Source organism: Marmota flaviventris, chromosome X (assembly GCF_047511675.1).
Source record: "Marmota flaviventris isolate mMarFla1 chromosome X, mMarFla1.hap1, whole genome shotgun sequence".
Taxonomy (NCBI): domain Eukaryota; kingdom Metazoa; phylum Chordata; class Mammalia; order Rodentia; family Sciuridae; genus Marmota; species Marmota flaviventris.
Genome location: NC_092518.1, coordinates 25,909,572 through 25,925,384, shown reverse-complemented (window position 1 = coordinate 25,925,384; position 15,813 = coordinate 25,909,572). Strand labels below are relative to the sequence as shown.

Below are 15,813 nucleotides of genomic sequence, written 5' to 3'. Positions count from 1 at the left end.
ATAAATACCTATAACTGGGTTAAAAATTCATAAGTCAACTAAAGATATATTTTTGAGTGGAAATTTTAAGGTCCTTATTGAGTATAGAAAATATGGAAATAAAATTTACAGTTACTCAGAGTTTATAAATGAATATCTGTAGGAAGCTATTAAGTGTCTATCAGACAAAGAGAAATGACAGTTGAAACATTTTACTTCTCTTTTCTAGATCTATAGTTTCCCTGAAATTTAAATGAAATATGGCAAAGAATGATTGAAGATCACTATTAAGGAACATTATCCATATGCAAATTTCTCATCATATATTATCCCTGTAAAACAGCTTATTTATAAATATTAACAACTTGTTATTGGTCATTTGGGGGTGTAACTTCAAAGATAAAACAGTATCACTTCTACATATTAGATATAAATGAAAATTCCCTGGTTGCAAATGGTGTCTGACATAGCTGGTTGTTATCATTTAGTCAAAATGATCATTTAGTTTTCAGTATTATCCCAATAGGGAAGTAGTAAATGATTGAGTTTTTGATAATTTATGATAGGCAAGAAAGTGGTTACTATCATTTTAAAGGAGACTACATTTTAGTAATGGTTTAGGAGAGTTTTAAAATTCTATCTTCATGGAAAGTGGATTGTCCTTTGTAGTAACATTCAGATTATTCTAACTAATAATGCTGTTCTCCCAACAGAAAATCCAGTCAGAATTGACAAGTCATGAGATCAGTTTAGAAGAAATGAAGAAACATAACCAAGGAAAGGAGGCTACCCAAAGAGTTCTATCCCAAATTGATGTTGCACAGGTATATTTTATTGCATAAACTAAGGATCTTGTTTCATCTACACATTAAAACTCTAGTGTATATTAGTCGTGTTAATTTTTAGCAACATTGGTATTGAATGCATTATTCAAAAACCAGACTATAATGCCTCTCTGTATGGGCTTTCTTGATTTGTGCATTTTAAAGATAAAATATTAACAGATTAGTTTTTACTTCATCTCAGACTAAGGAAAAACACTGTATTTTCTCAAATATGTGTATTCTTTGTGTTTGATGATTAGAAAAATATTTACTTTTCATTTCTGGAAATAAGATGCATTAATAAAAATATGACTGATTGTTTTATGGAAGGCAAAATAAAATTGGTGCCTCCTTACATTGTTTTTACAGAAAAAATTGCAGGATGTCTCCATGAAGTTTCGATTATTCCAGAAACCAGCCAATTTTGAACAGCGTCTAGAAGAAAGTAAAATGATTTTAGATGAAGTGAAGATGCACTTGCCTGCACTGGAAACAAAGAGTGTTGAACAGGAAGTAGTACAGTCACAGTTAAATCATTGTGTGGTAGGTATACCTGGTGGCAAGTAACCAGCTATCCCTTGAATTTCCTAATTATGAAAATTGCTTTTAGATAACTGCAATAAATAAACTAATTAGGTTTAAGGTTAAGAACAAAAATTGGCCATGTATTGATAAACAGTAACTCTTACTGTAATTGGAACCATTTAAATGCCATTCTTTAAGTGTCTTTTTTGAATGTAAAATTCTTCTAAGGACTATGAAGAATGCAGAAGAGGTCTTTATATGATTCTTATGGCACTTTGTACATATATTTAAATGAAAATCAAGAAAGGAAGCATATTGATCTATATGCAACAACTATATCACTAGTTCCAATATAAATAACCATTTCAGAAACAAAGGGGGCCAAGTAAGCTAAGTAATGTACACAAGTCATCTCTAATTCTTGAGGCTAAGGATTACGTAAGAGGATACAAAGACAAACAACTGTGAAGGGCATAGCAAGATTATATCCCAAGTATTCTTACTCCAAATTGTAATATCTTTCCTTTGAATATTAGGTTGAATATACAATGAAGTGCTATAGGCAAATAATATAAAAAGGCAAGGAAAGATACAAATGACTTGTAACATATATTTTAATTTGACTTTGGAATATGTTCTATTCTTTCTGTTATTAGAAATTCACCAAGTCAGGTGATCCCTTTGACAACATAAACTGGAGTGTGAGGGTGTCTAGGAAAACAATATAAGTATTATTATAACTGTATATTCAGAGTAATCATGGTTTAAATTCACCTAAAATGAACCACTGAATATTATTAGCATTAAAAGTGGAAATGTTTATTTAGCATTTTGTTCTTCAAGTATTATATATATGTGACCATTCATCTAAGATAAATGAATAAGATATTTTTCAATATAAAGAATAAGACATTTGGAAATATCTCTGATTCCAAAAGTCATATAATAGATTGCCATATAGCAAGGAATGATCTCAATGCTTCCAGATGCCTATATATTTTTTGACATCTTCTAAGACAGAAGGAAGATGAAGTAAAAGTAATCTGGAAAGCCCAGACATAAGTCATAATTATTGATAAAGGAATATTACCATCAGATATCAAACAGGGAATTAAGATGGAAATAGACTATGCCTATAGCCTTAATTAATCAGATAAGTTTTCAGCCTGTACAAAGTACTCCTTGTGCACATTGATTTTAAACTTAAAAGTGAAAACAAACCCAGTTTTATTCTGACACTATTATCTACTAGCAAGTTTATTTCTTAGTAGTAATAAGTAATTTGTGTTTAGTGCTGAACAAATTATATTATAAAACATTATATATAGTGTACATATACAAACATACATGAACCTATACTACAAACATATATTTTTCCAGGACACATGAAAGATTAATTTATTTAATATTAAATTTAATGGTTACATTCATAATCCCAGTGGCTCAGGAGGCTGAGGCAGGAGGAACATGATTTCGAAGCCAGCCACAGTAACTTTCAGTAACTTAGCAAGTTCCTAAGCAACTCAGTGAGACCCTGTCTCTAAATTATATATATATAGGCTGTGGATGTGGCTCAGTGGTTAAGTGCCTCAGTACCAAAAAGAAAAAAAATTAGAATTAATATATTTAAATTTAGTTCCCATTCTTATATATGACAATATATTTTGAAACTATCATCTGAAAATTTTACCCTAAGCACCATGAGGACAACAGTGAACATGTTGATTTGTTCATTGCAGATTCCCTTGTGACTCAAATACTCTATGGTACGTGATAGACACTAGTAAATACCCAGTGATTGAGGGAATTGATTCATCCAAACTCATGGCTAGGATTATTTAACTCTTAACAAACAGAAATCTTGTAATATTTAGAATGACCTTTATGAGCTTGGACTAAAGAACTAAATATGTATGATGCACTCCTACTATAATAAGAAAAGCTGCAAATTATGCATGATTTTATATAATATATAATATATGTATATATATGTATATATATATGTATATATATAATCACAAATAGAAACATTAAATTAAAAGAAATGCAAACATTAGATACTGACAACAGCTGCAGATACTACCCCATTAAAAATGGAAACCAAACAGCCTTAAGATGAAACCCTGTATTTTTTAATATTATGAGTTGATTTAACATTGTTTCTTATGTTTCATTTTATATTTTAACTTAGAATTTGTATAAAAGTCTGAGTGAGGTGAAGTCTGAAGTGGAAATGGTGATAAAAACCGGACGTCAAATTGTACAGAAGAAGCAGACGGAAAACCCCAAAGAGCTTGATGAAAGAGTGACAGCTTTGAAATTGCATTATAATGAGCTGGGTGCGAAGGTGCGTGCATGTTGAGATCACAAACACTACTTTTCCACTTTCCTTATAAACTGCACAGAAATCCTTGTTGTCATTCTTTTTGTCTTTTTTTCTCACACAGGTATGTATTTTTTCATGTGTAATTTCTTTCTTTTTTTTCTAGTAATAGGGACTGAACCCAGGGGCAATCTACCACTGGCCTACATCCCCAGCCCTTTTCAAAATTTTTAATTTTGAGACAGGGTCTCGATATGTTGCTAAGGCTGGCCTCAAACTTGGGATCCTCTTGCACTAGCCTCCTGAGTTGCTGGAAATAGAGTCATGTGTCCCTGCACATGTATAATTCTTAAGAAACAATAATTAATCAGTGAGGTTCACCTTGATACTATATTGAAAAGTATATGAATTCAGGGAGATTTTTATAGGCCCATCAGGTAGTTATAAAAATGTTCCTTGTTTTAAATTTGTCTTGTTTCCCTTGTATATATCTATGTATGATGACTTGGAGACTGGTGAATATTATAAACTATCATGTATTTATATTTGTTCTAGTAGAGCTGATACTTTCCATGTAGATCGTATTTAGTGTAATGGAGTTGGCTCATGCCACAGAAATTACTTCCCCATGTGGCCATATCTTGTATAACCCACTCCACATAGCTAATGAGATAGTATGAATAGGCAGTTAAGTCCTTTATATCTTATATAAATATATAAGTCCTTTATATATTTATTGTAACTTTTATAGAGATTTATTGAATCTACAGATCAGTTTGAGTAGTATGAACATTTTAGCTATGTCTTTATGAACATAGGATATATTTCAATTTATTTGTGTTTCTTCAATTTCTAGTCTTAGGACTGGAGATACAGCTCAGTGATAGAGTCCTTGCCTAATGTGCACTGCCAAAAAAGTAGGGGGACAAAGAGGCAGAAATCTCTAGTCTCTAATTATAAATCAAATAACCTCTAATAATAATCCTAATGGTATAATTTATTAAATTAAGGAGACCTGTTATGTTTATACTCAACAGTTTATCATTCAATCAGGGTGCCTTACACTAAAATTGTGTCAATGAGTATCAATTTTATTTAGGGTTCTGGGGATCAAACTCAAAGTCACATAATGCTGTGTAAGTATTCTGCCACTGGGCTACATCCCAAGCCCATTTTATTTTATTTTGAGACAGGGTCTAGCTAAGTTACAGAGGTTGGCCTTGACCCTGTGATCCCCCTGCCTTTTAGCCTCCCCAGTAGCTGATATTACAGGTTTGCACAACTGCATCCAGCTGAGTCTTTTTATTTAAGAAAAAAATATTTTGTAAAAGGTTATTTTCTCAGTTTACTTTTTCAGATATAAATTATTATGTGAGCTTTTCCTTGATATAAAATACTTACCCCCCAATTTTTGTCTTTGAAGCAGTAAATTTGACATAAAATGACATTGATTGAATTGCTTAAAATTTAAAACCATAAAAGTAACATTATTAAACTATTAGTGCACTGAGTTTATTATTATTAAGAAATGAATGACTCCCATAATGATATAAAGCTTTATTTATCCCTGAAAATATATACTTGAGAGCTGATATTTAGTTTTAGCCATTATGCACTTAGTCATATCATTAAAGAAAAACAAAAGAAATACTGAGAAATTATGCTTTAATAGCATTGCAGAGTACAGCAAAAAAAAAAAAACATAGAGCAAGAGTTTATGCTTTAAGTAAATAGTAATTTAGAAACATTAATGATTAAGGGATCATGTGTAAATACTATCATAAAAAGACTATAAGTCATGTATTCTTTGGCTGAGGAAAAAAAAATTATTGTCTGTATGTTGACTTTCAAGACATCTTCAGAAACAGTGCTTTTACTTAGTAAGAGCAAAGGCAATAAGCATATTCTATTGTTTAAAAATGGGGAACCCTTCTAATTTAAACATCATCAGAATTCACATAGTTGTATTTGTCTTGTATCTCATATATATACATATAATATATATATATATATATATATATATATATATATATATACAATATATATATTATTGTAACTTTTATAGAGATTTATTGAATCTATAGATCACTTTGAGTAGTGATCTGTAGATTCAATAATACACATGAATAACAACACTTATATCGTCTCCCAAATATAATGTTACATTTTTGTAGTAGATAACTCATGCTGCCATAACAAAATAGAGTAGACTAGGTGGCTTAAACACAGAAATTTATTTCTCTAAGTTCTGAAGGCTGGGAGTCCAAGATCAAGGTGCCATCACAGTCAGTTCCAAATGAGGACTTTTAGTGGCTTGCAGATGGCAATCTTTTCACTGTGTCTTTACTTCCCAGAAAGACAGAAATCATTGTCTCCTTCTTATAATACCACCATCCTCTCAGATTAGAACCCCATATTTATGTTCTTATTTATCTGAATTATTTTCCAAAGACCAGATGTAGTGATTCAATTTAGTCATACAGGGGTTAGGATTTTAAAATATGAATTTGGATTGGCGGCTCAGGAGGCTGAGGCAGGAGGATCACAAGCTCAAAGCCAGCCTCAGCAAAAGCCAGGAACTAAGCAAATCAGTAAGACCCTGTCTCTAAATAAAATACAAAATAGGGCTGGGGATGTGGCTCAGTGTTCGAGTGCCCCTGAGTTCTATCCCCAGCACCCCCAAAATAAATAATTTAATAATATAATAAAAATAAAAATAAATAAAATATGAATTTATGGTTACACAATTAAGTCCATAGCATATTTCTTACAATAAACAATTATGTTATTTTTGCACATGGTCTTACCCACAGGCATCCAGAAAAGTCTATGGGGGGAGTAACTATGACAATGATATTAAAATCATATGCTAAATATTTAAAGGCAAAATAAAAATAACAACTTATTGTTTAATCAATAAAATAGTTTCTATGTCTAATTAATTTTATTGAGAAATATTAAACCTAACACTTTCGTAGTAATAACCATAATCCATTTTCTAAGGCTCTCTATGCTTTGATTGTTATGAAAATATACATGAATAACAGTACTTATATTGTCCCCCAAATATAATTGTAAGTATTCATAAAACAATGACTGCTGAAACATTTTACTGCAGGTGGCACTCTTTTAAATGTATCTATTCTCCACATTCATAAAAAAGTATAAAACTCAATTTTCCTTAAGGTGGCAGTGTCTCCTGATTTTTCAAAACCTATTTAGCTAGACAAAAACAAAATAAAATAAATAGAAATCAATAATGCATTAGCTCTGGGAAGATAGAGTTTCTTTGAAATACTGAATCTAGAATCCTTTTCTACCAATAGTATATAGAAAAATAATAACTTTGCATATAAACACACCATAAGATATGCTTTTTCCTCCCCCACACAAATAAAAATCCTTGCAGTCAAAAGGGCAGATATTATTACTTCCCCTAAAGGAAAAATAGAAGGGAAAAATCAGTTTAAAAAATGAATTTGCAACCTCAACAACTAAGTATTTTTTTAAATGCATACATACCTCTTGTAAAGGAACTAATAAACTTGGTTGAATATTTTGAATTTGTATTTGAGTTTCAGGATGTTTATTTTAATTTTAGCATTTTCAGTTCTTTATGTATATCTTTACCTTTGTTTTTTTTTATGCTTATAGATGCATTCTCTTTTGGTTGTATACATGTATACAATGTGTATGTATGTGTGTGTGTGTGTGTGTGTGTGTGTGTGTGTGTGTGTGTATTAGTGCTACTTATTACATCTAGGGCATGTTGTTCAACTGGGCAATTGTAGTGGTGGTGGTGTTACTGTTTTAACCAATTTCCTAATGGGTGAGATTAATTTGAAATCTACTTTTCAGATCACTTACTAACAAAGCCAAATCTTTTCAAGATTTTCTTTACCAGTAAAGTAATAAATTTAATATGGCATAAACTTTTGCCATGAACTTTCAGGTACCAGTTTCTTTGAGCCATCCCAGAATGGAAATAAAGAAGTAATTTAAGTGTTAGGATATGTCAATTTATTTCAAACAGTTGTCTATTTTGACCCTCAGCATAACCCTATCTGCCAAACAGAACAATTCCATTTGATGGATGTGAAAATAGGAAGATGAGGTATCTTGCCTCAAATCACAGGCAGGTTAAAACTACACTGGGCATCATAGAGTCTAACATGCATATGCTTTATCATACTGCCTCTACTGAGTCAAATATTATAAATCTAATGCTCAGTTTCCCAGCCTCCATGACAGAATTTTTTTTTCCTATAGTTAAAACACATAAAAATCAAATCAGAAACTTTAATTTCTTTACTGGTTATCATTCCTGACTTGCAATTAATACTTTTTTGGGTTTTCATTCATTGCTTTATTTAACTTGTACAATATACTTAATGTGAGATGTTTCTTCATTCAAGGAAACGTATGGAGTGAAACACAATAATAAAAAGAGCCATGAGTGGAGGGAACTTGTCTTTGAGTATTTGCAGTTTATCTGGTTTTGCTAATGAGTTGACTACTGTTTAGGAAAAAGTCCCTGGGATTCTTATTAAATTGACCAACAAACTTAAAAAATATAGGAACATTCTGGGAAGGTGGTAGAGAAATACAAGTTAATTCATTCTCTATGTGAGAATGTGAAAGAATTTATTTTTAGGGGGTTTTGGGTTTTTTAAATATTTTTAGTTGTTGATAAACCTTTATTTTATTTATTTATATGTGGTACTGAGAATTGAACACAGTGCCTCACACATGCCAGACAAGTGCGCTACTACTGAGCCACAACCCCAGCCTGGGTTTTGGTTTTAAATGCTGAATAGAAGAGCAGAGAAGATTAAGACATGATTTTCTCTATTGATAAGAGTGAAAATTTTGTTTTCTCATTCATTTTCCCCCCTATTTTGTGGTAATTACATTTAAGGAGGAAGAGACCTAACCTTGGTGGTGTTGTATACAAAAGCAATGCACTTTAAAATTGTATTGATGATGAAATTGAAAATATCACACAAATACTTTTGCTTTTTGAAAGGAATATGATTTCTCCATTTTGATACCTTACTTGCAAGAACAGGCCTCATTTATATATAGAAGATTGTAAACTTGCTTGCCTATCTCTTTGACAAATGACTCTAGGTTTTCTACAAGAAATGGGACATATTTCATTTTGACTTATATCATTCCATTTATTACAAATTTTGTCCATAAATTATTTTTATTCATATTAGAGACAAGCTTATATGGCTTTTTCCCCTACTATGACAGCAGATATAAGATACTATCTTTTGGACAAGAAATCTTATCTGCTCAAGGCTGTTTTTATTTACTATTAATGTGCAGAATACATTACTTTTTCTAAAACACAATTTTAAGATATAGAAGGAAATTGTTAATTTAAAATGACAGAAATATGAAAGTTCCAATTAAGTAGCTATAAGTAAACATGAGTTGGAAAGTAAACCATATTACATTTTATTATCTTTCATTTCAGGTAACAGAAAGAAAACAGCAGTTGGAGAAATGCTTGAAGTTGTCCCGTAAGATGCGGAAGGAAATGAATGTCTTGACAGAATGGCTGGCAGCTACAGATATGGAATTGACAAAGAGATCAGCAGTTGAAGGAATGCCTAGTAATTTGGATTCCGAAATTGCCTGGGGAAAGGTAAAACACATATCACTGCAGGTTATATTTAACATATGAAAACACATAGTAATATGATTTTATAAGGAAGTATTAATGTGAAACAATAATAGAATTATAAATATTATCTTGCTTAATTTTTCCCTCTCCTCAAAGATTAAATAGTAGTTTTTGTATATTTCAAGACTATAATAAAGCCAGTGGTAAGTTTCAGCAAGAGTCTCCTCAAAGTTTATTTGGAATCAAGTTGGTTATAAATAAGTTCTTAAGATATCTATATATCTATATCTATATATAGATATAGATAGATATTGATATAGATATAGATAGATGTTAAGAACATTTTATATATACACACACACATACATACACATATATATATACATATATGTATATATATACATATATGTATATATTTTATTGGTCAGCTAGTCAGTTCAGAAATGAGGCTTTATATTCTACTAGCATACCTAAGAACAGACTACACAGGTAAACACTACAACCATGAAATGGAGAAGATCATAGTGACTGCAGACAATTGGACTGGACAGAACTTGAAAGATCAGCAAATTGACAAGGTCATAATAAAAAAAAATCTCTAATGATTTGTATCATTTCCATCACCAAAGGCCATGGGGTGTCCTTTCATTATCACCTGATAAATTCTTACTATTTCTCTGACAGCCAATCAGACATTTATCGCTGCCTAGAATTTAAGGTAATGGCACTCATAGCTTAATTTTTTTCCAGATGAATTGTTACTAGATTATTTGAAAGTGTGCTGATATAAAGGGAATTTGTGATACTAATAGCATGTTTCCCATCTCAAACTTTGCCAAGGCATTAGAATATTTTTTTAAAAAAGTAAATATGTAATAGAATAACAACCATCTTGATTTTTTTAAAATTAAAAAGACATGGATGCGTGCATTGACTAGCTTTTTAAAAAGATCTATGGTTTATTTTTAATTCAGTGTGTCTATTCAAATTATTCATAGTTGGAAAATTTTAAGTACATCATATAGCAACTTACAATCATAATGAAACCCAAACTGAAAACTATTTTTATTTATGTAGGTTTAGAGGATAACTAGTGGTTAAAAGTTTAACACATAAAAAATTCAAATAAGTAGTAGTGAATAAAATTAATTTTCTTCCCATTGAAAATAGATTAAGTGCTAGAGATAAGATTTTTAAGTTACGGTTATTAATTCAAGAGCATGAATTATGTGAGATTATTATAATAAGAATACAGAGTGCAGATTAATAATTACATTGGTCTTATTTTCACCTTATCATTTAAACATGTAACTCATTTCTATTTTATTTTATTTTTTTTTGGTTATTTTGATTAAATAATTATAAGCTTAGGTACAGCTTGGCTACTACAAGAAATAGACCAACAATGTAGTCACTCAAAGAAGACAGAGGTGTATTGTATCTCAGGTGAGGTCAGTATTTCAGAGTAAAGGAAGTAGTTTTGCTATATGAAGTCATTCCAAAATTTAGGTCCTTTTCATTCCATCATTTTGCGCTCTTCTATGTATTTGTACTCACAGGGTGTGAAGCTTGCTTACCAATGTCACACCTTAACTCCAGTGTACCACAGTAGAGATAGAGAAGTGGAAGACAAGCATTTCTCTCTTGTGACTACATTATAAAAGTTCCACACATATTTCTGCTCTTACCTCATTTGCCAAAACTTGTGTAACTCTTATCTATACCTCAGGGAGGGTGACAAAATATGGTCTCTAGCTGAGTGGTCATGTCTCCTTTCTAAATGATGTTGTATTTAAATAAATAAGGAGAAAATGGATTCTGGGACACAATTATTTTGGTCTGAGTGGTATCATACATGCCCTTTACATCAATAGTTACATAAAGGCAGAAAAAGGGTTTATGAGCTGTCTCTCTATTTAAAAGAAAGCACATGACCTACAACTGACAGTTCTCAGCATGAGTGCCCATAAAACATCAAACACACAAGACCCAAAATATCCATGACCCATCAAAATATGAAATATAGTAAAACATGCATGGAACAAGCAATAGTAAATTTCAGGGATTCATGAAAATCATCTAAACTTTATTTTCAGAAATCTGCTTCTTGACACATGGATAATATCTTACATTGCTCCTTTCAAATTAAGCAGGAATATTAGATTGTTATGGCTGCTAAAACAGAATACTATAGGCTAGTGGTTCACACAATAGAAATTTATTTTTTCACAGTTCTGGAGATGGAAGTCCAAGATCAAGGTATAAGGAGGATTCCTTTATTCTGAAGCCTGTCTTCCTTCGCTTATAGATGCCCATCTTGGTCTTCACATACTCTTTTTTTCCATACATGTCTGTGTCCCAAATTTCTCTTATAGGGACAATAATTTTACTGGATTAGACAACATCTTGATTTCTTGTAATAGACTTATACCTTTAAATGCCATTTTCCAAATATTTTAACATTCTGAGCTACTGCCAATCAGGACGTCATGAGTTTTGGAGGCTAGAATTCAGCACCTAACAGTAGAGTAGCTCTATAAATATAAAGTTATATAACATGGCTGGTTAAAAACCAAAACTCTAATTATAGTTTACAAACAGGTTAAGAGAAAATTTAAAAGTATGTCATAAATTAATTCTGTACATCAGAATCCTCAGGAAGTTACTGACTAAATTACCTAAGGCGATAGTTTCATGGTAAAGTTCTAACTTTGCCTTAAAATAATTAAAATAAAAAAGAATATTTTCTGCAAATATTTCTAGACTCTCTTTGTCACATAGAAAGTTTGAGTGCTAAAGTAACAGTTCAACTGTTTTATAAATAAATCTATTCACTGAGCTTCCTCAATAAGTCAATGTACTTTTGAGTTGTTGATGGTGAGTTTTGTTTCCTTGTTGTGCTTGACAATACTCTTCAATGACCAATTTCTTTGTAATTGTTTCAGACACAAAAATCTCTGTTGGTATAAAATTTGTCTATTGAAGCCTTTGGGGGCTATATATAGATAACATAGATTCCTGCTATATATATATATATATATATATATATATATATATATATATATATAGAGAGAGAGAGAGAGAGAGAGAGAGAGAGAGAGAGAGAGAAAAGATACAGAAGACATTTTTTTTTCCTGTGTCCATGGAAGAGGAACTTAAATTCTCTGCTACCTGATTCTATTTAAAAGTTTAGGTGTTTGAAATAATATTCAAGGGAAGAATAGCTGGTTATTTACTTGTTTGGAAAATGTAAAATATGAACAGATGACTTCAGAGCATTCTAAGCTTGCGCCCTAATATTTTGTCTTCTAACAAAATCATTTTCTTGAATGGTACTTTGGCACTCTTTTTGTTTTGTGTGCAGGCATGCTGATAGAAAAATATGGCAATATAAACACTAATATAAGGATACTATCTCATTTATAATCCATTTTTTTTTACTTCTGAATCTAAGTCCTAGAAAAAGCTATCGTATTATTAGTAAAAATCATTTTAATGATTGTTTTGATAACTTGGACACCTGGAGTCTCATAAATAGGTTTAGTTCCTGGTTTTGTCTGCTGAGAAGCTTGTAGCAAAATTCATGGCTGTCTTTTTTCCTATCCATTTCACCACCCATGAGATATTGTGAACATATTTCTGTGAAAAGATTTCTTTATCTTCCTAGCGTAATTTTCCCTCATTTTCTAGTTTCTTTATGCTTGTCTAGTTCCACAATTTCTCTCTTTAGGCCCTGCAAAATATTTTTTGAAATTATATATATATACAATAACTATAATTAAAATACTTTAAAATAAAATTGAAAATATTTGCTGTGTCATATTCATGTCAAATTATATATCAAAATCTATATTAGTCAGACAAAGTTTTTCCACAATGATCTGCCACATTTGAGTTTTGTGAAGAAAAAAGAGCTAGATTCTTCAATATTCCATTGTATAATTCATAATTTTATTGTAGTTATGAGTAGATCCGGGTGACCCAGAATCAATAATACAGTATATGTTGGTGAGTACCAGAGCAACCATGAATCTTTGAGGCTTTTCCATGTGGGTTCCATTCTTCCATTCATAAGCTAACTAATTGATTTTTCATCAAACATTTATAAAGCCATGGCCCATGTAAAAGCAATTCACCAATATCATTCCAAATTTTAAATAAGTGGGGCTGAATAGCTCAGTGATAGAGCACTTGGCCTAGCAAATGCAAGACCCTGGGTTCTATCCCCAGTTCTGCCCCTCTCCAAATTCTTAATATGGTCCCATCAGAACCATTCAGAAAACTGTCATCTAGGTCTACTTTAAAATATACAGAAAAAATGAGACAACCATTCTAGTGTGACAATCAGTGTATTAGGGTTATCAAGCAGAACAGAACCAACAGGATTGTGTGTGTTTGTGTGTGTGTGTATGTATGTATGTGTGTATATATATATATATATATATAATTATAAATGTATATGATTATATATATATACATATATATATATGATTATAAAAGAGTAATTTATTAAATTGGCTTGCACAGCCAGAAGCTACATAGTCCCACAAGGGCTGTCTGCAGATTGGAGAGCTGCAGGAATAAGTATCTGTTCAGTCCAAGATGCTGAAGCCTCAGAACAAGAGGGATAAATGATGCTATCCCAGTTTGGGGCTGAAGGCTTCTGGAAACTCCCTGGAGAATCACTGGCAGAGTCCACTTTGGAAGAGTGAAGGATCTGGAGTCTAATATCCTCAGGTGATCACAGCAGCAACAATCAAGAAACCTTTCAAGAAGAATAGAACTTGCATCTGCTGCTGCTTCTTTGTTCTTCCAATTTTTATTCCACCCTAGCCTCCAACCTGTTAGATAGTGCAGCACACATTTAGGGAGGGTCTCTACTTTACTTCCCTATCCCACATGCCAATCATTCCTAGAATTACTTTCATTGACACACCCAGAAGCCTCTTAATTTTAGTCATCACTTAATCCATTCAAATTGACAATTCAGATTAACCATTGCAATAAGTTAAATTGTCACTGCACACCTTCAGAGCAGTGATGCTAGCATGGAGATGAATTACTTGGAACCAATAAGGGAACCAAATAGATTCTGAACCTTTTCTTATACTGGCCAGCCAGATTAGCTGTGGTCTTTCCGAACTTGGCATAGTTTGAGGGATCAGTTTACCATTCCTCTTTTAATTCTGTCACTTAAAAAAAAAAAAACCTAAAAAAGCACCTAAAACCATGAAAAGTATATTACAAAATTCATGCTTCTTGAAAAATATAGTAAAATTGGAAGCACTGTAAATGATACAATGTGATAACATGTAAAAAATGTAAAAGGGATGTTACACATTATTTAATGATAAATTATATAGTAAAAGGAAGATATGAATGAGAATTAACATCAGTGAATATAGAATAATACCTATATCTGTGAGATATAGGTGAAGGAAGGAAAATAGTGCATAGGAAACAAACATATATAATATTTTTTTCCTTAAAATAGGATATGAATAGAGAAGTAATGATTATATTTTTTTATATTTTCTGTGTTTCTAATATCATATACAGGAACTTAAGAAAACAAAACATACAAAAATTTCAAATGATTCACTAAGATTTTTCCTTTGAAAATCTCTGTAACCAGGTTCTGTGTGAGAAATATTGGTAATGAACAAATATATACTATATCAATAAGATTCATGTGACTGTAATGAAATAGTTGAGGCAGTTAACTTGAGAAAAGAGAAGGTTTATTCTGACTTACAATTCTGAGGGTTCTAGTCTTAGATTGGGCAGCCTCATCACTTTGGGCCTCTAGTGAGGGAAGCACATCATGGCAGAGACTCATAGCAGAGCATATTGCTTACAACATTACCTAGGAAGAAAAGAAAGACCCAGAAGAACAACAGAGTCCCATAATCCCTTTTGAGGACATACTGCAGTGACTTAATCATCTCCTATGAAGCCCCATATGCGGAAGGTTTTGCTATCTCCCCGTAACATTACCTTGGGAGCCAAACCTTTAATTCATGGACCCATGGGGGAAACTAGCCATATTCAAACCATAGCATCTATGTGTTGAAAATCACTAACTTCAAAACATGCCTAGTATTCCTATGACTAAGCATCAAAGCAACTCCTGCTGAGTAAACAACAAGACAGGAACCTAGGAGATCAATTTTCCCTAGGCCAGTAAAGAACATTTTCTTTCCAGTTTTTAGTGAGGGTATGGATATTGATTTTTTCTGGACCTCATTAACTACATTACAGTAGGTTTGACTGATTCTCACTATTTCCTGTTCAAACTGGAGTCACAGAAATGAGTGGCACAAAATGAAAATTGAGAATTTGCATCAAACTGGAGCCAAAGGAAGCATGTGAGTGGTTAGTTTGTGTGATAGAAGTGCGGGATACTGCAGTAATTAGAATGCTCCTATTTGGAGGAAATCAGTGTCATAGAGGAAAGATGGGCAAGTCACTGGGTGAGAAATAACATCAAGTCTTATGGCCCTCTGAAGATGATGCTGTTTCCCTTA

General features: G+C 31.9%; 1 protein-coding gene across 7 annotated transcripts in view; it reads left to right on the top strand.

The window, feature by feature from the left end:
• The window catches only part of Dmd (dystrophin), a 2,062,171-nt gene that overhangs the window by 782,071 nt on the left and 1,264,287 nt on the right, over positions 1-15,813 (top strand). For all 7 annotated transcript variants that reach the window (XM_071606751.1, XM_071606753.1, XM_071606749.1 and 4 more), the window contains 4 exons: positions 693-803; positions 1,173-1,346; positions 3,520-3,675; positions 9,137-9,307. In XM_071606751.1, coding sequence (XP_071462852.1) covers positions 693-803; positions 1,173-1,346; positions 3,520-3,675; positions 9,137-9,307 — 612 coding nt within the window. The remainder of the gene's footprint in view (positions 1-692; positions 804-1,172; positions 1,347-3,519; positions 3,676-9,136; positions 9,308-15,813) is intronic.